The 27,132-nt window shown below is 44.9% G+C and overlaps 1 protein-coding gene across 1 annotated transcript in view; it reads left to right on the forward strand.

Annotated features, from left to right (window-relative positions):
• The window catches only part of CACNA1G (calcium voltage-gated channel subunit alpha1 G), a 161,840-nt gene that overhangs the window by 116,635 nt on the left and 18,073 nt on the right, over positions 1-27,132 (forward strand). The window contains exons 24-35 of the mRNA XM_067308542.1: positions 372-556; positions 7,201-7,327; positions 10,757-10,882; positions 11,493-11,582; positions 12,147-12,360; positions 14,882-14,932; positions 20,985-21,136; positions 23,467-23,576; positions 24,691-24,824; positions 26,280-26,350; positions 26,628-26,706; positions 26,816-26,937. Of these exons, the coding sequence (XP_067164643.1) occupies positions 372-556; positions 7,201-7,327; positions 10,757-10,882; positions 11,493-11,582; positions 12,147-12,360; positions 14,882-14,932; positions 20,985-21,136; positions 23,467-23,576; positions 24,691-24,824; positions 26,280-26,350; positions 26,628-26,706; positions 26,816-26,937 (1,461 nt within the window). The remainder of the gene's footprint in view (positions 1-371; positions 557-7,200; positions 7,328-10,756; positions 10,883-11,492; positions 11,583-12,146; positions 12,361-14,881; positions 14,933-20,984; positions 21,137-23,466; positions 23,577-24,690; positions 24,825-26,279; positions 26,351-26,627; positions 26,707-26,815; positions 26,938-27,132) is intronic.

A 27,132-nucleotide genomic window follows, 5' to 3' on the forward strand; every position in this document is an offset into this window, starting at 1 on the left:
TTTGCAAAGCTTGTAAATGATTGCCTTGGGTCAGCTGCTCTAAACCTTTACTCCAGGGGTCTATAGAAATAAAACATGATCAAACTTTTCTGCTAGAGCTAAACGTGTTAGAAATACTTTTGTGCAGCTAGGTTTAGATGCATTATAAATATAACAGCTGTAAGGGACAATCTGGGATTTTTTTGCAGGGTTATTTTTACAATCCTTGCAGTATAACACTTTGCTGATTTGTCTAATTAGGCTTCTATACTGGGAGGCAAATGGACTTATGGATTTGTATCTGTAAATAATGCTTTCTTGATAGGTTCTTAACTGGAAGAAATATGCTGGATGCAACAGTCATAACTTGTTGCAACTTGGTGTCCATGCAGGTGGTGGCACTAGGCTTATGTTTTGGGGAGAAAGCCTACTTGAAAAGCAGCTGGAACGTGCTGGATGGACTGCTGGTTCTCATCTCTGTCATTGACATCCTGGTCTCAATGGTGTCAGACAGCGGCACGAAGATCCTGGGGATGCTAAGGGTTTTGAGACTGCTGAGGACACTGCGGCCGTTAAGGTAAGCACGGGATGAGGAGGACCTAAAACAGTGTAGGGTGTGCATGCCAAAGGAAGAATTGAGGTTCTCCTGGGAAGGGGCAGCATGGGTGCAAGAAGTGCAAGGGAAGGGGCATGGCATTGTCGCCAGTATCGTGCCCAGCCTCCCGCTGCTCTGCCGACAATGAGCATCCGTGGGTCCTGCCGAGTCACGAGGAGCTCTGGGCGCTTGCTGTGTATTGGGACCAGGCCCAAGTGCAGTAGTAAACTGATCAATGCCTCTTTTGCTCATTAGAACACACATCCCCTGCTATTTGTGTTCTCATTTGCTCTGTGTAAAATGCAGCTTAACAGCTTCTTCTCCCCCTTTCCTTCAGGCAGTCAATGGCTTTTGTAACAAAGAAGGAAATTAGTAGCAGGTGGCAGATCATTTTTAAGGAAGCAGAGACTAAACTGTTGCTTAACCTAGAATGCAAAGAGCTTTTTTCTTCAATTCCCCATTAATTTTACAGAGACACTTATTTTGGGAATTGCCAAGATGAGATCAGAGCAGTCGTCCTTCCATCTCTGGCAGCAGGCAGTATCAGATACTCCAGGGACAGGACCCCTCTGCAAAAACCTGCCCAAGGACTAGCCTCTTCCAAACAGGCATCTGTTTTGTCCTGCACCCCAAGGCATGAAGGTTTCTCTCCATGCTAAATGCAGTCCCCTCTCTAATGCTATTGTTGCTGCTCTCGTTATGCAGCGACTAATAAAGCTTTCAGCTCAAAGCACCTTGTGTGCCTGTCATATCTTACTGCTGCTTCTTTCATAAAAGATTCTCTGTGAGTTAGGATTTTCAGGACAGAGTCAGGACAGAGAAATAGGACTCTGCTTCTGACAGATTTTGTTTTACTACCCATGTGTGAATAATAAGTCTAAATAACGATGGTTATGCCCATACATATATCTTTTGAATATTCTCAATAGCTGTGAAAGAGATTCTGTTAAATTAGGCTATGTGTATGTTGTGCCTGGTGAGTTTTAGGACATAAGCTGCTTTAATCACTTTGATCTGGACAAGCAGAGTCCTTGAGTGTGTGGTTCAGCTCCCCAATCATATGACTAGACATGTCTTCCCATGTGAATCCAAGTCAGGCCTTTCTCTCTTCCTGTGTTTCCCAGCATCTCCCTGTCAACTGTTGTTTCTAGGGGGAGTTTCTGCCAGATTTCTGGTTTGTTGTATCAGCTCTACTGTTCTGTTCTGACTGATTTTTGACCCACATTATAAAAAACTACAAAATAGTCTGGATAGCTCTGGGTAAAAGAAGAAGCGATTGCCCCTCTCTCTGAATGCAAGTTTCTCTCTTAAGGCTGCTCAGTTAAATCAGATCTTGAAGATGATGTTTGGGCTTTGCTGATCCCTACTAGAGTCACCTGACTGATCCTGTGCAAGCCCTTATCCTGCCACTCATGAGCTTCTTTGTGGATCTAAAGGTCTGCTTGGCCAGGAGTCAGGTTCTTCATTTACTAGAGTCTTTCTGTGCAATCACCTATGTGCATAAGTAGTCTGCAGTTACGGAGAATAATCCACTGAGTAACCCCAGGAAGGAGGAAGATCTGCCATCTGGAGCGTGTGCAGGATTAGGCCCTTCCATTGCTATTTCTTTCCTGTTGGCATTTGATATATTTTCTCATGAGAGCGTGTGAATGTTTTCAGCCAACATACTGCTTTATACTACAAAGGAAATATAAAAAGACAGCAACAAACGCATTCCCTAAATATGTTCACAATCAGTTCTATTCCCCTGTAATTAGATTTGTAGGAAATGAAAAAGCAACCATTAAACTGGGGGCTTTTCAGTAAGTCGTAAATCTGCATATGTGGAAACCCATCTGCCTCCACGATGCACATCTGGGCTCCCCTAAGCTTGCCTCTGCCCACAGCTGCCCTCTCCCATTGCTGCCCGGCTGCGGCGCGTGGCTTTCCCACCCCAGCCTCAGCTCTGGGAGCAGCTGTGCGTATGCAAGCCTGGCCGTGCGCACGCTGCAGCGTTTTCTTGGGGACCACATCGTCACCGTCTGGGAAATTCAGCTTCACTGACATGGAGGAGACAGTTGGGACGGGCTGTCTGTGGTCTTTGCATACCGCGGGTTCAATCCCTGCGTCACAGGGAGCTCTCCCATGGAGACCAACCCGCCTGCCTTTCCAGGAAAAGTGTGCAACCGAGACCAAAGTGACTGCTCAGTCGCAGAGGAACTAAACCCAGCTGCCTTTTGTCCTCTCTTTCTGTGGGCATGTGCAGGCAGGACTGCAAGACACAGCGAGAGGGAAGGGCTGGGAGGACGCTGCTGGTGCGAAGCCATGGCTGTGCACCACCAGGCTGTGTGTGTCACACTGAGCTCCTGGGCAGGGACAGCCCTCATCATCTCCGTGCTGGCTTATGGCAGCTTGTCTGATTGATGGTTTGAAGGGGTTCTTTTTGCAAAAGACCTCCCTCATTCTGTCTCTTATTTTCTCCTGTGAAAACAACCCCATTGCTTTATTCAGCATACAAAACCACGCATGCTTGTGCCATTTTCAAAGGCATAAGAAAAACTGGCTTGCGTGCCAATCATAGGCTTTTGATTGCATGATTGATTATCAGGCTCCAAATTGAATCCATGAGGATTCAAGTCCAGTTTTATGCCCAGAATTCCAAAAATATATTCACAAAGAAGTGACATTTAAAGATGTTTCCATGACCCTCTGATGTTTCAGCCAGTAGAAGCATTGCTTATACAAGAACATTCCTTTCTAATGCATTCAACCTGCTGTTGTTGGGATCAAGTGCTGTAGCTTAAGATACAAGAGAAATCAAAATTAAAAATGTATTCAGAATTAATTTGGATGGACTTCAATGCTATTTTACTCTCTGCGGACCTTGGACTTTGGCTTCCAAAGCAGATGGATAAATTACTCTTAATACTGTCACAGTATGAAATAGTCATTTTGTAGACTCTCTTCTCTCTATCATGTTATCGCCTTTGCTATCTTTTCTCAATATCTGGTGGAAGGGCTGCATTAACATTGATCTGCTCCTACTTCATCTGAGTGCTCTGATCAGACTAGCAGGCTCAAAGTTAGTAAATGTGTTCCAGCTGGGGCAAGACTGACAGCGGTTTTGGAGTGTCTGCATATGAGGGGTTTAACAACATTGTGAGTGCTGAGACCAGCAGAAGCGGGAGGAACTCAAGGGATTAGCATTTCTTCACACTGAAAAAAAAAGTCTAACTTAAATTTTCCCATTTGTCATATGCCCAGTGCAGACTGGGATTGTCCTGAATGCAGCCTTGGCGCGGCTACAGCTCTGGCATGGCCAGAGGGCTCCTCCACTTGAGCAATAAATTGTGGGCATGGTGGGTCAGATATTACGAGCTTGCAAGCATGATATCAGCAGGATCTTGGGCATTATTGATGAGGTGCAGGGATGCTGTACATTGATGTATTGGAGCTGACACTAATAATCTGGAAGTGCTGCGGGTGCTTTCATTGGCACTTCTGAGGGAGTTGCCACACTCCCAAGACAGCCAGCAGGAGTCTTTGCACTGACTTGCTTGGATGTTCGATCAGGCCTTTATTTTGAGGCACCTCCAAGGTCTGAAGGTTTTTATTACTAAGAATTATCATTTTGTTGTTTCAAAGTCTTCTCTCCCTGTTATTGTAGGGCTGGAAACAGCATTGATGTGGAGCTAGACTGGCGGCAGCCTTTTACCCTCATGCATTCTAGTCTGAGGAATTCCCTGGTTGATCAAGACTGAAAGTAGTCAAAGGCTGTACAGTTTCTCAGCCCTTTCTTCACAACACACATGATTTTAAGTCAGATGAATAACCTCCTATTTTCTGTCTCTGTTGGATCCCAAGTGGTATCTCACAAAGAAAATCACTTTATTACATCTAGAATAGGTTTCCTTAATAAGTGTTGGTGAAAATTATCAGCTTAAGACTCTGGAGGCTTAATTTCTTCTTTGTTCTCCAAAATTAAGGATGCTGCAGTAGTCAGAGCCCAGACCTCCAATTTAGAAGACCTGGCTTCAGTTCCCTGCTCAGCGTGTACTCCCTCCTCTGTAACTGTGAGCAAAATACCTAAGCCAAGATCCTAAAGGCACCTAGGTGCCTAATTTCTGTTAAAATCATTGGAAATTAGGTGCCTGCATACCTGTGAGACCCTGACTTGCAGTCCTCCCATGCCTCAGTTTCCCACTTGTAGCTTGGCACTAGTAGTATTTCACCCAGGACAGTGCAAGGATAATATGTGAGGGATAGCAAGGTCTTCAGACCATCTGAGGATCCAGGAGAGGGACTCAGCCTCAGACTACCTGGCCCAGACAGTATTTGCTTTGCATGCTGAGATGGACTGGGAGGAGTTCTTGCCTTGCAGACGCTGCCTGTTAGGAGCTAGCCTGGCATTAACCAGCTCATTAGACTCGGGCACACTAAAATCTAACATCCTCTGCTAGCCTGGCTTGACCCAGCTCTCGCCCTCGGTGAAGGTATAATGCAACAGCAGCAGCAAAGCTGCACCAGCAAGGATCTCAGCCCAGGCTAATCTACGTGGGCAGTTTTCACAGCCTGCGCTGACCTACCTGCACGCTGCCATGGCTGCATGGTGGCCCCACTCGCCAGGTCCAAGCTTGCTCTGGTGGGTCCACACCATCACCAGGGGCATCAAAACCTTGAAATGCCAAGCCTGAGCCATCTCATACCCCCAGCTCATTTCCTAAAATATCCCCAGTCTGAGCAAAAGGAGAGCCAAGGTGTCCAAAACAGGGAACCACAGCAGCTACCTGGAAGAGATGCCCAGGCTGAGGAATAGAAGCATCTGCCTTTTGTGTTTCACTGGTAAGAGAGTGGATAAAAAATATCACCATCTGTTTCTTTTTAAAAGGATAATTGATGACTTACCCTTGACATTTGGAGTAAATATTTAACCAGAAAGAGGGAAATATTTTTTAGCTTTTTAGGATACTGTTTAAGGCCAGCAGTTTTTGAAAGAACTGAAGTCTGTGCACTGAGCAGTTTGCTAAACCTGTGGGCACTGGGGCAGAAGAGGGTTTCTGCAGGCTTGGCCTGGGTCCTGCTGGGTCAGCACACACATGTTAAGGTCGTGCATGTCTGCTATATGGATGCATCCATGGTGACCCCTGCTGGGAGCATCATAGCTCAGCAAAGGTGGAGAGAAGGGGAGAAAGTGGCTTTTCTCCAGACATCAAAACTCAGAGCTATGCTTCTGGCAGTGCAGCTGGACTTGGAGCCAAGTGGGAGAGGCAGTGAGGGCACTCTATGGCAAGAGAACAAGGCAGAAAGGAGAAAGTGGGGAATTTTGGTGCACTCTTGAGTACCGGTTGTTCAAAGGAATCATCAGCCTGTATCCAGAAGCACATGGGCACTTCCCTCCTCCCTGTTGCCGTTTCTGCCACAGGAATACACAGCTTCTGTGGCATCAGTGCACCCTGATTTACAGAGCTAGTGAAATGCTGACCACCAGTAGGGATCAGGAGGAGGTAGGCATGCAACCTCTTGAGATATGTTTGTCGGTCCCCCAGCTCTCCATAACCATGTTTATGAGCCTGAATACCTTGTTCATCTTGCCCAGCATGATGGGATGGCTTCTCTAATACAAGCAAGCCTTATCCTTTCACTGTGGTGGTGTCCTTGAGAGTACCATACAGCTTCTCCTCTTTTATTTTCCTACCTGAGTCTGTCATGATATTGTCCACATTAGTCTCCCCCATCTCCGGGTATAATCTAATCCCCTGTTATGAAATTCTGTGCAGTACCAGGCAGAGAGGTGCTACAGAAATGAGATTAGACGATTATGGTCCTGCTGGTGAAGCTGTCACCTGGATGACAGTGCTGGTTCTGTATCTGATGTTGTAGAGTGGTATAAAGCTGAGACTGTGACGGTACAGAGGGGTAGCTCAGGACTCTGTACACGATAGCACTGTGAGTACATATACAAATCTTGGTTTATCACAACAGATCTGTGGTGGTTGTATAAAAGTGGCTGCTCCATTTTAGAAACTGAGACAGGGAAATCAAGAGCCTTGCCTAAAACTGCACAAGAATGCACTCTGGGAAGCCATTTCTTCACAGTCCTGGACACATTACAGATGTGAGGTGTGTGTTTGTGGATGACCCAAAGCAACAGGCTGGATCCCAGGGAAGGTATGATTGAGGCACGAACCCTAGAGAGCTCTTTGGACTGAATGATGGTAAAAGGAAAACACCAGCCTCTTGAATATATTGTCATGAACTGTAATTAGAAGATGATGATCAGGAAAGGCATCACAGAGGGCGAGTTAGATTAAAACCATCATTCCAGATTTGTAAAATTATAGGGCTAGCTATGTATCTTCCTTTTCTCAGAGCTTTGAAGCACTCTCGGGGGACCTGGCTCCTTATACAGAGTCTCCTCCTTCTCTTTCAATCAAGGCTGCAAAAAACCCTTTCCCTCAAACAGCCCAATAATCTCTAAGGTCAATCTTCCAGAACTACTTCTCCTGTCATGGTTTTTGAGTTATTTGTCATTCTAAAAAGCTTTTTCTCTCTGATGCTCTCTTCTCTGCATGCCTTCTATCTTGGAAGGATGCAGAACTGGGCAAGAGCAGGACTAACACAGGTTTTGTGCTTACTTGCCCCCACAGAGTCATTAGTCGAGCTCAAGGACTGAAACTGGTGGTGGAGACTCTCATGTCATCCCTGAAGCCCATCGGGAACATTGTGGTCATCTGCTGTGCCTTTTTCATTATCTTTGGGATCCTGGGAGTTCAGGTGAGTCCCCTGTAAGCCTCAGCACCAGACCAGAGAGAGTAGCAAGCCCCGAATGACTCCGTGCCTTGGTATCTGTACCAATCAGTATGTCATATGCCTTTCTCAAACGAAACCAATGGGCATCTGATCTTCTTGGGGAATACTTCCTTCTGCCAAGGAAAGAAACAGATTTCCCATTATAGGTCAGCCCTTAAATCTCACTAACAATTATTACCTAACAACAGTGACCCTACTGCATACATCCCTAGCTGTAGCTGAAGTGCTAATGGTTTGAGTCAGTTAATGTTTTTTTTGTTTTTTTGCCTCTTTCTGCTTCCATCAAGGTTCCCTGCCCAGCTATAGAAACGTGTGTTGGTTTTGAAGCTGCAATTTTCCCATAGTTAACAGCCTGGAATGGATCAAGTCAGAGCGAGTGACTCAGACCCAAGGGTTTGTGTCTGTCCCCACCTAAGCAGCACAGCATGGCCTTCCTAGTGCTCTCAAAACACGTTTATTCCTGACTTCCCTTTGTTGGCTATGTGTCACTTGATGTGTTGAACTGTCGTGAAGCTTCACTATTGCACGTGGTGATACAAAAGCCAAAATGATGACCCCCTCAAAGGCACAGGATGGTCCTTAATCCTTTTCCTACCACGAGGATTTTTGCTCTGCTTGGTGATTGCCTTCAGCAGGACATGAATCAAGCTATTTCTCCACTTTCTTCCCCCTGGCCACTCCACAGTAGGGTTAGGCCTGAGGTGTGACACGCCACCAGAAAGTACACACCACCTGTTCAGGGAAACTGTTAAATCTCACTCCTGTTCAGTGTGTGAGATAACATGGGGACATCTCCCTCCACCTTTCTTCTAGGTTTAAACCAATGGGGAAATAGAAACTCTCAAATCTGAAACTGTTGGTTTGTAAACTCTAGAGAAAACCTGACCTGGAGATTCGTTCAGGATCCTGACAGTTCGCATAGCTGAAAGCTTGCAGAGATAGAGATTTCTGAGTCTGCTTACCACCAGCACTGCTAACAATATGCTCAATCCCAGGAGTGCAGGAACCCAGGGGAAAAAAAGTAGCAGAGTTTCCAATGCAATTGGTTTCTCATTATCTGAAAAGGAGAGATTGCTTCACATGAATATTTTGATACAACGCTTATTTCTTTCTGAAGTTTATCTGATCTGTCACAGCCAGCTTTGGAAAGCAGCTCTATTTTGCTTTGTTTTGGAAACGTGTCTTACGTAATATCTTATACTAATATACTGTTTAAATAGTAAATACAGCATTGAAAATAAACAGAGAAAAAAATCATGCTATCCATAACTGTCTCGGCAGCTAGATTGGCTTAGCAGTACAGCACAGCAACACCCATCCGTTATACTAAACAGGTTCATAAAACTAAGCATATTCCATAAAACAGTATAAAACTAAGACAAGGGAAAATTTATGCCAAACAACAAAATTTGCAATATGCTCTTTGAATTTCCTTCCTGCTAATTGTGATTGCTTTCCCTAGTGACTTTCTGTCTTAAGTTAAATTGTCATGTCTATTGATGTGCTTAAGCAGTAGATACAAGCACAACTGATCCTGTATTCAGAATGCAAAAATCTCAGTTAATATTTATGTCTAATTAGGTACAAGATAAGGGCCCTAACTACTGCTATAAAAAGAAAATGATCTCTCAAAATTACAGTGGGTTTTCCCCTGTAAATATAAACTGGAGATCAAACTGCAGTTCATAGTTTTTATGCCATTAAAATCCAGACTTCCAGGTTTCTGATCATGTATCCTTTAAGCAAGACTTTTTATTGTAGAATATGGCCACACGTGAATAGTCATTAATTAGACATAAGAAAGAAGTTAAAAAGGCAACAACACAAGGAAACATCGGGTCTTTCACTTTCAGAAGTGCTGAAACTCTGTAGCTCCATTTGAAGAACAACCAGTGAGCAGCATTCTTGCAAATTGGGCTTTGTATTTCCAAACCCATTTAATAGCTGTGTTACTGCTCCCATCTGACTGACATTACAGTCCAGCTCCTAGAGAAATTGTATTTATAGACAATATATTAAAATCAGTTGTTTACCTTCCTGCTTAATTAAAACTTTTAGGTCTGTGAAGGCTATATCTCCCCAGCCTGCCTTACACACGCTTAGTGTTTCTCTATGGAAAGATCAGGCGATATGATTCTTCTTACATGCAGAAGTTTTATGATTGTGTGGAGCGGTGATTAACTTTGCATGCCTGGAGAACATCCTTCTGTTGCTGTTGATTCCTGAAGGAAACCCATGGAGTAATATGTGGGTTTGCCATGTTCACTTTATTATTTGAACTGATATTTGTCTTGAACAACAGATCAAAAACCATCAGCGTCTTTTCTCCATATACCCAGGTGGTGGTTAAGGAGCCTGAAGAGCAGGTTGCCGTCTCCCCCCGAACAGTGATAGCTAACGTCAATAGCTTCTGCCAGCAAATAAAACCAGATTTGTTAGATGTCTCACAGGCTCTGATACCATCCGTTCTGCTAGCATCAATCAGGCCATCTCAAGCAGTAATCATCCCCTGCCACGTACTCTCCTGTGTACGGGAAGTGCCAGCTCTAGAATTAAGTACACGGAGCCTTATGTTTCTCTTGCAGGTGTAAATTAGGAGTTAACTCCCCAGGAGCTACATCTCTCCTGGTTTACACCAAAGGAAATAAGGATCAGGTATCCAGCACCAGTCAGGCCTGACTCCTTAAGTTCTGCATGAGGACTATTTTCACAGCCCCCCCACACTGACTGCTCCATCTGCAGAGCCTAATGACGGGAGGAGAGCAGCATTCAAGATCAGAGACTGAGCGCAACCAACAGCTACTAGATTGACAGCCCTGCAAACAGCAGTCTCAACTCACCAAGCAGCCCAACATCAGTAGCAGAAAGCCAGCTTCTCTCTAGCGTGTCCCCTTTTGACCTGGAAGAAAAAGAGCTTAGTTCCAGTGCCGTGGCTTGTTAGTGCTGCCGTTTCTCTGGTAGCAGAGGGCCCCCATTACACTTAATTTGTCAGTGACTCTTGAAAGTAGCATCATTAACTGGGCTGAGAGTCACTGGAGTCGTTCCATTCCGCATGTTGTGAGAAGCCATTAAATGGTCTCAGCTATTAGCCTGGGCTAGACTTGAACCAGCAACCTAGAAGCAAAGGCCTGTAGGCCAGTCTCAGACCACTGAACCAGACAATCTAATGCTCTAGGTGGGTGTCCTAAATGATGTGAAATCATGCATTTGCTCATTAGGTACATACTGTACAGGCTGCTCGCACTTAATAACCCACATAAATGAGGCTATTTCCCGTAACTTATCTGGTCTGTGTGGGCTGTGCAGAATATCCCATGAGAAATGTCCATCCTCTGCAGAGAAATCCTGGAGATTGAACTCTTACATTTCCGCTCTTCTTTGTGTGTTTTGCAGCTTTTCAAAGGGAAGTTTTTTGTCTGCCAGGGGGAGGACACCAGAAACATCACAAATAAATCAGATTGTGCAGAAGCAAGCTACAAATGGGTCCGACACAAGTATAATTTTGATAATCTCGGCCAGGTATTAATGGAATGGTAATCTGCTTCTTTGCTCCTTTACCTCCTTGACTTAAAACCTGTGCATTATTATCCCGAGGGATTTTCTTTCAGGGTACTACCAGTCACAGTAAATATTCAGTTCACATACACAACACTGTCTCTGTAAATCCCAAATGTAGTGTTACCAAGCTGGCATACACTTCTTTTCAGAACAGAACAAGCACATGTGGCTTCGTGGAGTACTTAATTGCTTCACCGCTACATAACAAACCAAATATACCTTGCAGAAGGGCTTGTCTAATAGAGCCGGACACTTCCAAACATCTCTGCAACGCAGCCTTATTTTAGCAGCATGGCAGGGACTAATTAGTAGGTAGCAGTAGAGACCTGGAGGGTGAAAATGAAGCTGCCTTTGTGTTTGGCTTTGTGGTTTCTGAATTAGCACTCATTGCTGAACGAGGCACCGATATTGATAGGTTTTTGCTACCAGGACAAACCTTGGGCATCAAAGTTTCTCATTATCAGCTAGGTAACGATAATCCCTCAATAGGAAAGGGCAAAGAAGAGTAAAATATTACAGGTAAAAGAGCTTTAGTGCAACTATGGGTAACTTTTTTTCCATGTATTTCTAGGCCCTGATGTCTCTGTTTGTTCTGGCCTCCAAGGATGGGTGGGTGGATATCATGTACGATGGCTTGGATGCTGTGGGAGTTGACCAGCAGGTATGTGCTCTAAGAAATGAGTTAACAAAGGTGGCACACTTTGGCTTTTGTTTTGCAAAATACTGTCAGCCTCCATCACCAGAGCAGTTATGGAGTTGGGGTCAAGGCTGCTCTTTAATCCAAGTCCTGGGACATGACAGAAAGTCAAGTGAAAGGTCTGGATTTGGACCTAGCCTTTTCCCCATCCCAACTGGTGTAACCACACCTATCAAGAAATGAAGGTTATGACCTTTTAAGCTCTTTAAGCTCTCCTGAAAAGGAGAAAAGAACTGCCTTGTAGAGGTACAGGTTTTTGGTGGGGGGCTTACGATAGTTGCAAAGGGTGCTGCTGTCCTGCTTTGTGGCAGAACAGACATGGTTCTTCTGTACTCGAGGTGCCTTGCATTTCAGGAGTGTTCAATTAAAATGTCCCATAGGGCGCTCATTTTCTGGTAGCGCAGATCACGCTGAAGTACCCCAAAGGGGATATCCACAGGTCCCACTTTAAAGACTATGGATCTTGCCACTCAATTTGCTCCCATTTTTCTGAGATTCCATTGACATTTGCCATCCTCTGCTTTGCAGCCAGTCATGAACTACAACCCGTGGATGCTCCTTTACTTCATCTCTTTCCTGCTGATTGTGGCCTTCTTCGTCCTCAACATGTTCGTGGGAGTTGTGGTGGAGAATTTCCACAAGTGTCGACAGCACCAGGAAGAGGAAGAAGCCAAGAGGCGGGAGGAGAAGAGGCTTCGCCGGCTGGAGAAAAAGAGAAGGAGTAAGGAGAAACAGATGGCTGGTCGGTAGTCTTTCCACATCTTTCTGAGTCCTGCTTGACCTTCCACACAATCCCCTTCTCCCTCCCCTCCCTGCCTAGCATCTGGTGATCATTCTTCTCCCAAAAGCATGTCCAGCTATGAAATTTGCATGAAGGAAATAGTGCCATTTTAAGCTGAGCAAGGAGCCATGGAAACCTTTTTAATGGCTGCATGATTTGCAACGACCTTTCCATTGGAGGTTATTTAAATTAAAACCAAAAAAAAAAAAAAAAATCAGACCTGGAGCTTCTTGGATAGCAGAGCTCAATGTTGCACAAATAGTGACAACTGCAAAGATCAGCAGTGCCGGATGGCACCATAAATCTTCTGAGTCATGAGCACTGTTGCTGATAACTGGATTCACTATTTGGTTTATTACAGCCTTGTAATGCCACAGTGATGTTACCTGTCCCATTTATCAAGCAGGTTTATTTATTGGCAGAGTAGCACCACTGGTATTCAAGTATGTAATAAAATAATGGAACCGTCTCATTCTAGTAATGCTTAAAAACCCCTTAGAGATACATATCGATGCATTTGCTTGAGAAATACAGATTAGAAAAAAAACGTCGAGGAGAGTAACTAATTAAACAAAATGGCATTGACGAAAATTGAACCAAGCTCCAGAACTCAACGTGCAAGCTTGCAGCCCTGCCTGGAGGAGGCTTTAAAGGTGAAAGGATCCTAGACCTCCACTCTGTCAGAAATCTCAAATCTGACATTTGTCTTTTATTCTTTTCTTTTTTTTCTTTTTTTGGTTGAAAAAGTAAGAAATAAGTCAGCCAGAGGTCTCAGGGCAGAGGTACTCTTCTTCGTCTTGCATGCTTTCTCTTCTGACTGACCTTCCTCCAGTGCCCTTTGTGTCCATCGTTGCACTCTCTCCCTCCCCGTTCAGTCTGCCTACTGTTTTCTCCATTTCCCCTTTCATATCTCTTCTCTATCTTTGACAGACTTCAGTACTGTTTAAGAGGCTGTCTGATCAGGCGCTTGTTCTGAACGCTGGTAATACTAAGTCTGCTTTATTTTTTTAATGGTCTAAAAGGTGTTAATTGTGCAACAGGCTTAATTGTGCAACCACATAACACAAATGTGTCTCAACCTCTCTCAGTGTAGCACTTAAGCAGCACTTTCCTTTGGTCATGTGTTCAAGTCCCATCAGCCTCACAGGTTTTATAATAAGGTATATTCACACCAGCCTCTGAGTGTCAAACTTTGGTTTATGCCAAGAGTCTGGCTTGCTTGGTACACAGTGGAAAGATGGAGACTTCCCTCAAGAGTGATGCAGGACACTTAAGACTTTTCTCAGTTAAGTGAGATACAAATGGAAGGAATTTCTTTATTTTTCACTTCAAGGCAATGCCTAGAAAGCTCTTTTGGTCAGTCTAAGTTCCCCAACACAATTTCAGACTGATGATTTAGAAAATGCTCTTAAACGCTGGATAGAAACATCCCTGTTCAAAGTTTCGGTTTTGGAAAGCAGACATTTCCTTAGAAGAAAAATAGACATTTAGTTGTTATTAATGACCTCAGTTATAATGCTAGAGGAGCTGGATGAAGAAAAGACATGAGGCTAGGCAATTTCCCAGTGGGAAGAAGTCACAAGCCATCCTTGGAGATGTAGCTATTCATTCAGTTCTATGAAATGTCTAATTAAAGAGGCAATAAACACCTATTTTACTGAGGATCAAATATTGCTGACTACTCAGTCTCTATAAAAACCTTTCAAGAGCAAAGCATGAAGCCCCCCAAATCACTACAGAACAGTTTTTCCCAATTCGCGTTCGGTAAAATGTTGGTTTTGATTGACTCTGTCTAGTTTTGCCCTCGGAGACAGCAGATGTTGTTGCTTGGCTTCGTTCTGTGTGGTGGTAACTTGTGTCTGAGACCACGATCAGGGCTTTGATCATGCCAGCAACTGTGCGGGGGCTCACTTCCAGCCAGCAGGGTTTCATGAATATATCCGAAGCCCAGACCAACCTGTGAAGGTCTGTTTTTGTGTAGAAGTCTAACTGGTTGTGTGGTCATTTTTGCTCATAGACTTTTCACATGCAGTTACCCAATGGGACATCTAAAAAAGAGAAGAACGGGTGGGGTCCCAATGCAGTGAGGTCTAGGCCAACACAGGACCTGTCGCCGTAAGGTGCGCTGGCCCAGCAGGACACTTTGCTCTACCTCAGGTACAAAGTCCATCCTCGAGAAACGAGTATCTCCTCCTCTGTTATCATCAAGCCAGGGCGTTCTCCAGGATCCCTTGGGTCCACTTGTGTACGTGGGAAAAGCGCAGGAGCCCTTCGTTGTACGCCAGAGCTTCCCGACGAGCCCACGTACCTGAGTCCACCCGCCAGGAGACGCAAGGAGAGGAGGCTGCAAGGAGATATTGGTGGTAGAGGCAGTGCAGAGCTGTGAGCTGAGGAGAGAGCGAGAGACGTAGCAACCACTGAAGGGGAAGGGAAGTCTTGCTGTGTGTCCTGCCGGATGATTAATGCCATTTCGTTCTTTTAGATCTAATGCTGGATGATGTATTAATGGAGAGCTCAGCCAGTGCAGTGCAAGGTACTGGGAAGTCGTCACGTCTCGTCCCCCGTGATTGGCAGTGCTGTGTAACTAACGGCTGGCCACCGCTGCTGTCGGGCGTCCCACTAAACCCTGTGTGTGGTGCAAAGCTCGTTTGCTTCCCTCATGGCACACGCATACCATTTTGAACTGCAGGGCTGCAGACCTGACTCAGGACTGACACTTGCAGATCCTTAATTTTCTCCTTGATCATATGTTGTTTTTTTCAGTCATTTTTTTCTGGTTTTCGTTAAAACACTGTCAGACCTTTGTGCCTTTTTTTTTCTTTTTTCTTTTTTTTTTTTATTATTTAGAGAATAATGACTGGACTATGAAATGGGTCCTGTATCGCTCACTCTAGCTTTTGAACCACAAACCATAGGAGTCTCTGAATCGCCTGCAGGAGTGTCCCTGGGAGGCAGGAGGTCTTGCTGAGGGAGGTGATTTCTCCAGCCCTTGCTCATTGCTCCATGAATGCTGCGCTTCCGCGAAGTGCATGATTTTCCAGCAGGGAAAAATTCAGTATAGTGTAGAGCCTTTGTGCTTTAACGGAGAGATCAACCCCATGCTGACCCTCAACACAGACATGGGTTTTAGCCTTAGTGCTGCCAGAGTGGTAGATTTCTCATATTGATTGAAAGCTAGTTGGAATTTTTCAGGTTTCAATTGCATATTCTACCAAAATTTCATGGCAAAGCTAAGCAACGCCAGTATTTGCCCTGCTTCCCCCGGTTCTATTATTCACTTCCCCAGCCTCATCTTCACACAGAATCGTGAAGTTTCTCCTGTATAATCCATGAGGTGTCTTGTAAATCAGAAGAAATAAAGATGTCCCTTCACTTGCTTTCCAAGTCCTGGAGAGGCTGAACCAGCTGTGCCAAAAACTGCCAGCGGTCTAGTGTAAGCACCCCGGCCTGCCTGCGCACTCACCTCTCCCTTTGCACGCCTTCCTCGCTCAGATGGTGCTCAGGGCTGCAGATCTGTCCCTTGCTCTTTTTATTCTCAGAAGAAGCTTTGATCTGGCAAGCGTTTTGTTTAATTCAGAACTTAAGAATATTAGCCTGAATAATTAAAGAGGTGCCGACATAGGAACAAATATAGCTGTAATTTTCAACAAAAAAAATATGCTAGGAAAATGTGCCATTAAAACTCTCACCTGTGAGAAAGCTCCCACTCCTTGAGATGGGGAGCAGGCCTCCATCCATTTGTCAGATATTGAAGGGATTTTGAGCCTCTTTCCCTGCAGAGGATAACTCAGGGAGACAGAGGTTCCTGTTTTGTACTCACAAGGCCTCATAGGAAGTTGTCACAACATGCTTTAATAAATCCCGAACCTCCTTCCCATTGCCATTCCTGTCTGTCTTCTTTCTTTGCCTTCCTTCTCACTGTTCTCTGTAGACCTGTCCTCTGCTGCGACGCAGGGCGTCAGTCCTTGCGACAGCACCGAGGGGTTGTGTCTCACTGTGTTTGGGGGGTTCTTTCTTTCTCCTTTTTTTATTTGGTTTCAAGTCCTCTTCTGGTCATACACAGTTACATCAAGCCTGTTTTATTTTATTGTATTTTTAATGCGTTGAACTCATTCCAGTCCCATCCATTATCCAATGCAGACTCAGAAAGAACCTCACTGTTTGCCTTTAAAAAGCGGGCGATTGTCAGGTCTGTGCTTTGTGTTTCCTTTTGTTGTCTTTCTTTTGGATGCGGTATTAGTGAATATGCCACGCTGCTCTCCAGGCACCAGAGCGAGAGAATAGAAAGACTTCTTTCTCAATCCGGCTGTTTGTGATATTAGGGAATCGATACTGGGTGTTGTAGACGAACCTCCTGTAGCTCAGAGAGAGAGCTGAAGTGGCAAACCCAAAACTTCCACGCATCTCTGCACTTACAAAGGGCTTCTTTTCTCTTTATGTGAAGATAAGATGGGGTATTGTGTGTCTGTGCTGCGGCCTGGTGCTTAGTGAGATATTACAATTTTATTTTTATTTTTTTTTGGATCTACATTCTATCACAACTGGAAGCTTCTCAGTGGAAATAATTTATCATTTTCCATTTTGCCTTTTTTTTTTTTTTTAACAAATCCATTCAGTACAATAAAAGCCAAGTAAAACACCGTGTTTAAGTATAGAAGTTCCTTCAGTGCAAACTAGTTTTTAACCTAATAATATTCTTGGTACCGTTTGTAAATCCAGCTGCGTCATGGGCCCATTGCTCACCGGGTTGCTGCTGTCTTCCAGATATGCTCCGACCTACAAAGCAGTTAATTCCCTTATTATAGGAGAAGGAAAAAGATGGGGGAGACCGTAATGGAATTGTCCCACTCTTACGAATTCCAATTTCCCGTGCCCGCACGGCTCTGGCTGAAAAGTGACGCTGGGGAAAGTGGCAATTTCTCTCTTGACAGAGCTATATTCAGCACCAGCCAGGCTCCTTGAGTGACAGAACCCATTTTGGAGCCGCGCGCTCGCCCCGGCGCTGCCGAGCAAGCATGCTCGATGGGAAGAGGCGCCTTCTCCCGCAGGCTCTGCACCGGCACCGGAGAGACCGCCGAGCCCCGGTGGGGCCCCTGGCCGGCCGCACTCTGCTTTGGCATCCCGCTGAGCCCCCTGGCCGCTGGGAATGCCAAAAAAGGGGCAAGTCTCCCACGCCGTTTTGCTGGAAGCGTGGAGAAATGGCGGATCACACGCCAAGCCGTGGCGGTGTCTGGTGGAGGTCGGTGGAAAGGCACCCAGAGCGGGCTTAGAAACACCAAACCTTTGTTATGCAATGGCGATGATCGTTTCCTCTCCAAATTGGAATGCGATGAGTGTAATTAGCCGGGCATTTTGCAGGGAAGCTGGGAAGCCAGGAGAAGAGGACAGCGAGCCTCCGGCTACCCATGGGAACAGCCCGTGGCCGGTGCTGCCCGCTTCCCAACTCCTCCAAGGGAGTCGTTTGCAATTACAACCCTGCTGGATGAGGCAGAGAGGAGAAGGGAAAAGTCTGCTCAGGAAACTACTGCAACTGAGGGCCCTTAAAAACAATAAAATAAAAGCAAGTGCCCCCACCACTGGGCATCCCCTGCTGCAGCAGCAACCTCAGACCACCCTTTCCCGGGACTAACAGGCAAACAGGACTCTGTAGCCAGCTCTCAGCAAGCTGCAAAAGCTCATCCCTACCTGGGTGAGGAGTAAAGTGCCCAGGATCCGTTGTCTGAGCTAATTTTATCTAGTGTAACTACATCTGAATCGGAGAAACCTCTCCCTCCCACTCTTGGCCTCCAGCCACGGTGAAGCAGCTTGATTTACATCCTGTTTACCAGCCCGATGTTTTGTAGTGGGCTTTTGCTGTATTTCCCCATCTTCTCACATTCTCATTCTGCCAATTCTTCTTTCTTTTGTTTGCTTTCCTACTCTTTTCTTTAACCCCATGTGTGCCGGGAAGCCAGTTAACCTTGCCAGTAATAACCAAGACTAATCCGGAGCTCTCGTTGTTCTTGACACAGTGTATTGTAACAGTACAGTAATGTGGTGTTGTGTTAGTTGTGAAGTTCACCACCTGGAGCTTAACAGATGTCTGTATTTCCCAAGATGTTGGTATTGTTGAGATCTTTATTGCAATAACTATGAATGATACTGTGTGATAGGGGGCAGGGACTTTGCACCTGGGTAATTATACATGAGTAATACCCAACTTATATGCAGAACCGCGCGGGTCATCTTAATAATCTGTATTTATATAATAGCCAAAAAAGCAGTTCATCTGTTTAGAAAGTTCCCTGCCTACCTAGATACAGTAGCTAATTATTTGCGGTCCTCGGACAGCATGCTATTTTTGTTTGTGGCTCTCTCAAGGTAATATCTGTATTGCACTAATACGCATGGCTGGCATGCAGGGAATGGTGAAGCTAGTGGTGCTGTGATTCATAAACAGGGTTGACAAATCCCTTCTTAATAAAGTTAATGGTGAAGGATGACACATTCGCTGATGCTAATTTACTGAGGCTGCGAGTGTGTCAGCGACAGCAGCGTCCAGCTCCAGTCCGGGGAAACATTTGGCTTTGGAAACCCGAGGGTACGTCCTGCGAAAGGCTGAAAGCAGCCTGGGCATTTGGGAGAAGGGGGATGCAAAAAGGGAAAAAGCCTTTGCATATATATGAGCAATTAACAACCCTGCTTATAAAGTCATGCACTAACTAACCCAGGTGCAGGATCCCTGCACAGGAGACTTTTTACAACCTCTCTCTAAATCCTCTCTACGTTCTAAGAGCGTCAGTGCTATTCTGTAGGATTTGGAATTACCTGTCAATCAAAGCTAAGAAAAATTTGAATTCCAGTGTAATTATTCATAAGTAAATCCACTGCAAGAAAAGGCAGAAACATTGACATTTTTCTTTTTGAATGTGAATTATACATAAAAGTAGAAGAAGTAAATGATCCAATTATGATGGTGTTTCTTTCTGAGATGATAAGTTGGTTCATAAAAATAGGTCCTATTCCTAACTTAATTGTATTCAAACATTTTAGTTAATTTGCTACTCATAATTTAGCATAATGTGATCGAGATATCTTGACTTTATGGAGATTTATGCAGACTCTGAGATATCTGACAAAGTCTTATGAGTGAGTCAGCAAGCTACCAGTCTGCGTTTTTTTTGTAAGCACCCAATAGATTCAGCATTAAAATTCATTTTATAGACCTTTTCATCGATATTGTGCTTTAGCACTCCAGTACAGATCACCTAAAGCACATTGCAGATCAGAAAGTGAATATTAATACTGCCTTTTATTTTATGATGCTGAAGCAGAATTTTGGAAGTTCCAAAGCCCTCCAGAATACAGCTGCTAAATGATTTGTCTCTGTGGTTCCTGGGCTGTAGGGGAAAAGTCTGTCGCTGTGGAAAAAACAAAACTTCTCTGATTTTTTCTGTTATGAAGCTGGGAGCACAAGATACCATTAAATCTATGGGTCCGATTGTAATGTCATCGGCTATTGACAAAGTGAATTCTATTTCCAGGCGAAATTTAATCTTCTAAAATTAGTTTTCCCTCAGGGCAACCCAAACCTGTGCTTTGTGGCTTCGTTCTGCCCAGCTTTTTGCTCAGAGTAATGTATCAAACTGTACATTAGCTCGGCAGCACTAAATATCAAGCCGTGTAATTCTTACAGCTCAATAATTTTCATAACCAGTTGATCATCTAATTATGAGAGTAATATTATACTCTGACATATTCAAGACAGTCCTTTCCACTTCAATCTGCATTATAATGCCTCCTTGAAAATTGTACTGAATTATATACTCAGCCTTGGCATTTCCTCATTAGAGATTAGGTGAGTAAATGAGTTTATCTCCAGGAACATTCGGGGTCTAAAGAGCATGTGTCATTCCCGATGCAGCTGAACATGGGAATGAGTTGAACAGTGAAATCTATACTTTGATAATCGTGTATAGAAGGAGGATCATTATTTTCTAATCGCAAAGGCTGACTGATCAGTTTTCCTTGGTACTTTTATGGGCCATTTCTCAGGGCTCTGACAGCTGAAGTGTGGAATTTTGTTCTCTCCACAGTTTATGGCAAAGAGCATAATTTGAATGTATTACTTCTCTTTCAAAGAGCACTAACTGAATGCCCTGTATTTTTTAAACCATTGTTAGCAAAATCTTTCCTCAGTATCTGACCATTGATTGGCCTTTCACATACCCTGGGGACTTTTTAAGATCAGCACCAAAAAAAATTGTTGTTTTAATTTAAATTAAATGAAATCTAGAGTTCCCTACAGTGAAAGCACTCTTTAGCACTACAATAAACTCAGCTCACCTCATCCCTGATGCCATAAGACTGAGTATAGTGCATGTCCCACTGAAGATGTTTAATGGATATAAGATGATGGGAACCCAGCTGTGTATTAACTGATAACGTGGCAGCCAGAAAGAAAGAAAGAAAAAAAGCCAGAGTTTTGCTGTAATCAGTCTAGAGTTTATCATCTTTGGCATCTGGAAAGTGAGGGTGAATTGAGCGCAGCCAGATGCAGAGAAATGACTTGATGTGCCTCTCCGCTCTTGTCCTCCTGGCTCTAGAAGCGCAGTGCAAGCCCTATTACTCCGATTACTCCCGCTTCCGGCTCCTGATCCACCAGATGTGCACGAGCCACTATCTGGATCTGTTCATCACAGGCGTGATTGGCCTCAACGTGATCACCATGGCCATGGAGCACTACCAGCAGCCGAAGGTACCGGGGGGAGGGGGGAAACCTGCTCAGCAGCGGCGGGATGGGTTTAATGAGCGGAGCTAAGGCCATTTTGCCGTCTGGCCTCAAGCTGAACTTGTGGCTTTCGGTGCCTGGGTCCTGTCCCTTCTAGATAAATACAACCTGACTGCTTTGAAAATGAGGATGGGAGCACATTTATGTGGATAGCTGGAAGAGATCATCTCTGAAATCATCCATCTGATCTAGCCTTCCTACAAAAAGGGAAAAAGTGAAAGGAAGAATAGAAGAATTTGTGAAATCTTTCTTTTTGTAAAGATCCTTCTATATTTTCCCAATGTCCCATGGGGCTAATCTTCACAAGCACTGGATTACATGCCTTAGCTGGACCTTAGAATATATTTCAGTATATTAGTGGACAAAAGTTCCTGGGTCTTGGTCATATTCTGAAAATAAAACAGCCTGTCCTGGGATGTCAAGGCTCTTGTGCGTAAGAATGAGATGGAAATAGCTGCCTTTGCCATATAACTTGTACTTATTTTTATTAGCCACTTTCAGAATGAATAAATATAAGACACAATAGGAGGAAATATTCTTTAAGGCTAGACAGGACTTGAATACTTAATGTGAAAAAGAAACCAAAGCAAGGGGAAAAATACCCTCCAGCCTATCATAAAGAAGCCAAAAAGTGAAAGGGCACAAGCCCAATTTATTTTTTTCTGTTCAGGTCACCTTTAAATACCCTGGAAGGCTCATTGCATGATTCAGTCATTTGGTGATGAAAAAGGTTGTTGGCTAAGGAGCTGGTATTGGAATTGCTCTAGGGCATGCGTCTTACCACAGCCGCTTCACAGCTACATTTTCTCTTGTGTTATAAAAATGTTGGGCAGGCTTTTGTTTTTAATTTCCTTGAGGAAAATAACATTTTGTCTCTAAGCCTCTGGTATGCAGCATCTGGGTAATAACTCCAAGCTTGGGCTGTGCTGAGATGACATTATGGTTCCTCTGCTGAGAGTCGGGCACATGTTTGAGTGCCTGGATGAATCAGGGCCCCAGAATCGCTCCAGCCGGGGTAGCTGATGGCTATGAGCCTGCAGATGTTTAAAAGGCTAAATGCACCAGAGAGCTATATATCAAAACTAACGATTTCTCAGCATGTTGGTGCTGCGAGGGATTGGTGGGGGGGATACACGGGGCCACCTTGCGAGTGAGCTCCCTGCCCAGGAGAGGAAGGGCCACCAGGGCTACAGCGCTCCAAGAAGGGGCCGAAGCAAACAGCTCCTGGGCTAATTCTGCTTTTGCCAAATGCTCCATGGTCTTCTGCTGGCAGAGGTCAGGTCCCCTGCAGTGTAGCAGCAGGCTCTTCCAGAGCCACAGCTTCCTTCACCAGCTGTGCTTACACTTCTTGGGCAGGTGAAGTGATTTTTCTCCCTGGATGCTAAATAGTAGTATGAAGCCAGAGCGCAGGACTTAAATCCACTGTCTCATGATTTCTCCATAACGCTCTTTTTTGGTCTGAGAGCACTCCATTGCCATCTCCCACACTCCCTAACAGTGCCCCTCTCCCAGTTATTACCATCCTGTCTTCCAGCAGTGGGAAACTCGATGCTCGTTGCTTAATGCAGGATGCTGTTACCACCGCACTCCTTCACAAGCATGACTTTTGGGATGAAATCAGTTCTGATGTGACGTAGTGCCTGACAGTGCACGAGTTGTCCCAGCCAGGAGACACCTGTATTTAAGCAAGGCTGTGACACCTGCAAAGGGAAGGGTAGGCAGGGAGACACCCGGGCAATTCAGTCCTGCCTGCCATGCTATCCATCTGTCTTGCCAAAGCCCCGGATGAGGAGTAAAGGACAGGCTGTGACAAAGAAAACCACGGAGACAGGGCTCATGCAGACCCCAACCAGCCCACAGCTCTTGCAGCAGTGCACGAATGAGTGAGCGGATTGAAAATCAGCTTTCTGCAGAGAGCATTAGGGTTTTGCACTGCTGACACCTGCAACTGCAGCAGTTGCTATCACCCACCTAAGCGATCACAGCTAGGGTTGTGTCATTACCAGCAGCAGGCAGGCCCGTGCAGCGCTTGAGTCGTGCTTTGGGTTTATGTCACCTCCTCCTGTGAATTATATCGGCTGGGCTGGGGCCAGGCAGAAATGCCAGCTTTGCGCTTTCTGAAGAACTGGGACTTTTCACTGGGACATTAGTCATCCCGAGAGAAGCCACAGTTGGAGCCTTCTGTCTGTTGTTACGAAATGAGTAATTCTGGTGAAACGAGAAGAGGGCAGGTTTGCTGGCAGCAAAGCCCCTCAGCTGAGCTAGCATCTCACCTCGGTGCCATGTCCGCGTTGCAGGTTCTTGACGAAGCCCTGAAGATTTGCAATTACATCTTCACTGTTATCTTTGTCCTGGAGTCTGTTTTCAAGCTGATCGCTTTCGGGTTTCGTCGCTTCTTTCAAGACAGGTAACAAAGGCTAAATCTGGGCCGTGTGGGGCAGCAGCTGGGTTTCTGGAGACAGATGGCCAAATTTGGTGGTGGCGAAGCTTGTGTCTTAGACCCCTGCAGCTCTTCTCAGAGCTATCAGTTAACAGCTGTGACCCCTTTGTGGTGTGACTGATTGAAACTGGGGTAGGTGGGCAATTAGGGAGGTGAGCTGGGAAGATGATGATGCATGTGAAGGAGTGTGACTTGCACCGATTTGGCGCTTGGTGGGTGGACAAAATAAGAGCAGGTCACATGGCAAGTGGTTGATTCTCTTCTCACACCAATTTCCTGTCCGTATAATCACAAGGACCTAGTGAAGAGACAAAATTTGTGCCACGAGAGAGAACCTGGTCCTGAGCAGGCAATGGGTATTCTCAGTGGAAGAGCAGCTAATGAGAAAATTAAAATGACAGAAATGAAAGAATAAGGAACTTTTTTTATGCAGATGCTAAGCAGCACATGAAATTACTTCTTTCTGCGCAGTTTCACTCTCTTACCTCACAAATATGAATTTTATGTGATTGGTAAATCTTTCTCCTCCCATTTTCACCTCCTTCAAGGTTAATAGCAAGAGCCCAAGCAGTGAGCAGGGCTAGACATGAGTTATTCAGCCTGCCGGGGAAATGATCCCACTTGTCCCCCCACAGTTCGGATTCTGGCATGAATCCTTTGCATCTTTCCCTTGCCCAGTGTGATTTTTGTTACAATGATTGGGCGTGGGGTCTGGTTCTTTCTAGGGCAAATCTCACACTGAGGTCCATGAGTGTCGTGTCTAGAATTGGCCAAACAGCTAATGCACAACCCACCCTGAGGTCTGCAGCCTCTGGATAGAAAAATTTGCCCTGCATTTGCTTTTGCTTCCCCTCAGTCAAGAATATGTTTGGAATTAGCTGATTTTATAATGCATTATAATGTGCTGTATTAGTTATAATGATTTCATAACACAACTGCTTTTGTATAATACCTTCACAAAAATACTGCAGATTCATTTGAGTGATAGCACCATTGAAATGCCTGGAATTCATGTGAAACAAGCTACCTCTCGTTGCCAACTTCTTAGTAGATGTTAAACTTCACTTTGTGTCATCTCCAGATGGAACCAATTAGATCTGGCAATTGTGCTGCTGTCTATCATGGGTATCACTTTGGAAGAGATCGAGGTGAATGCTTCGCTACCGATTAACCCCACTATTATCCGAATCATGAGGGTTCTCAGGATCGCTCGAGGTGAGACAAATAAAACAAAAGTGGCTTGTGATTGAGGTGTGCCGGGTTCCCACCAGCAGACAGTTGACTGTTGGGAAACACTTCTGTGGCACATCCCCATCACAAAGTGCATAGTTCTGGCATCAACAATCTGTAAACAAATAAACGAACAATAGGGGAAAATACTTGAGAGGAACCAAAAAGCTGAGTCAGCTGACCATGTGTTTCTATCTTGAGGGAGCTTGAAGACCAAGAGCGTAGCAAAAAAAGGAGAAATAGCTGTGGATGTATCTCCCAGAGACAAACCTGGAAAAGTATGCTAGTCGAGTCAAACATGTCTTAAGCAGGGACTACAGAACACATGCTAGGGTACATAGGCTTTAAAAGACAAGCATCTAATATATTAAGTTTCCTGTGGAACTTTACATCTTGCCACTTTGTGACAAAACGTGCCTCGTCACTCTGCATCCATCTGCCCCCTCAGAGCTGTAATAACACCCGCCAGAGCTGTGCACCCAGCTGCCTTAGGGCCCAGTTCTTCAGAACTGAGTGCCCACAGGCCCAAGTGACGTAGATGCAAAATGTGAGTGCTCAGGCCCTTAATAAATGGCTTCCAGGCCTTCCTGAAGAGCGGGGTTGTGCTCTGAGGCATTATTGCTATGATTACAATCCTCATCTAAGCAAGGAAGGAACTAAAGAAGAAATGAAATGGTTGCCATGTCTCAGGAAAAAAAAAAAGTTTTTCCTGTGCGTTCGATCCCTTTCAGAATTAAAAATATACGCAGTTTCCAATTGGAAATGCAACCTTCTGGAAAGGATGTATGAATCAGTTCCTCAGTGAATCATGTATGCAAGCAGGTAGCCTATGGAAGTGGGAAAGTAACCCTAGAGCTGGGAATGAACTAACCAGAAGCAAGAGGAAGAAAAGAGACAGGTCCAGCATAGGTTAAATGGGGAAAGGACATTCCCTGGTATGTGTTTTGGCACTAGACTCACGACCCAAGCTGGAAATACGTATAATAGGCAAACTGCAAAGCTGGTATAAAAGGCCACCAATGGATACAGCTCCTCATAATTGCTAGCTTCAAAGCAGACTGAGAAGGGAACATGCCCATACCTTTTTAAACCTCCTTATTCCCCTCGGTAGCTGTAGCTGGTGTCAGGTGAAATGGCCGTTCTTATGTTCCTGGTTAGGTGTCAAATTGTCCATCTCAGCAAGGGAAAGAAAAAGCCAGACAGAATGATAACCTGTTCTCAGAGTCTCAGGGTAGGTGATGCTGTTATTCACAGGATTTTAAATAGTATCCAAGCAACCAAGAGCAATGTAAAAAGGCCTGGAACTATAGCGGCTAATGGAGAACACTTGACATGATTTCACATTTCTCTTCCTATAATCCGCGGCGCCTGTGAGAGGGACTGAGTTTGTGCCTCTATGCTAATGCTGCAGTTACCATATTACGAACGTGTTTTCTGCAGTGCTGAAGTTGCTGAAGATGGCTGTAGGGATGAGAGCTCTGCTGGACACTGTGATGCAAGCACTGCCCCAGGTAACCTATTGCCGTATCAAAACCCATCTCCTCTGGCCCAGAGCTAATTTCTTATTGCAGAGGAATGCTAATCATTTTATCTTTACTGTCATTAGAGAATCCCATTTCCCTTCAGAAGCTCAGTCTGAGATACAGTCCTCACATTGAGGTCATTTTTCCCCTCAAGCGATTTAAGTTTTGGATTAAAGAATACAGCAAGAAACAGGTCTGGAACAAAAAAATCAATGAATGTTCTTTTTTGTGTGTTTTTTTTCCCCATGTCTTTTTCTCTTTTCAGGTGGGGAATCTGGGTCTTCTCTTCATGTTGTTGTTTTTCATATTTGCAGCTCTTGGAGTGGAACTGTTTGGAGACCTCGGTGAGTCCTCCCCTTCCTCTGCCCCGGGGCGTTGAAAGGGGGCGGTTGGGTGATGGGTAGCTGTGCAAGGACGTGCGTCTAACAGGGGCTCTTCCGCTTGGTCTCGCAGAGTGTGACGACACTCACCCCTGTGAGGGGCTGGGAAGGCATGCCACCTTTAGAAACTTTGGGATGGCTTTCCTGACCCTCTTTCGAGTATCGACAGGAGACAACTGGAATGGGATAATGAAGGTAAGAGACCCGTGAAATATGAGTTTTGTGTATAACTGCTTAATCTAGAAGCCGTCCACTCTGCTGCAAACCAGTAACAGAGAGCAGCTAGGACATTCACACCCTGTAGCCAGCCACTTCGTTCATTTGTGCACTGGGCAGAGTCTCTAACATTTCTTCTCCCTCCTGCCCAGCAATGCGGTGCCTATGTTTGCA

The sequence above is a fragment of the Apteryx mantelli genome, chromosome 19, assembly GCF_036417845.1.
Source record: "Apteryx mantelli isolate bAptMan1 chromosome 19, bAptMan1.hap1, whole genome shotgun sequence".
Lineage (NCBI taxonomy): Eukaryota > Metazoa > Chordata > Aves > Apterygiformes > Apterygidae > Apteryx > Apteryx mantelli.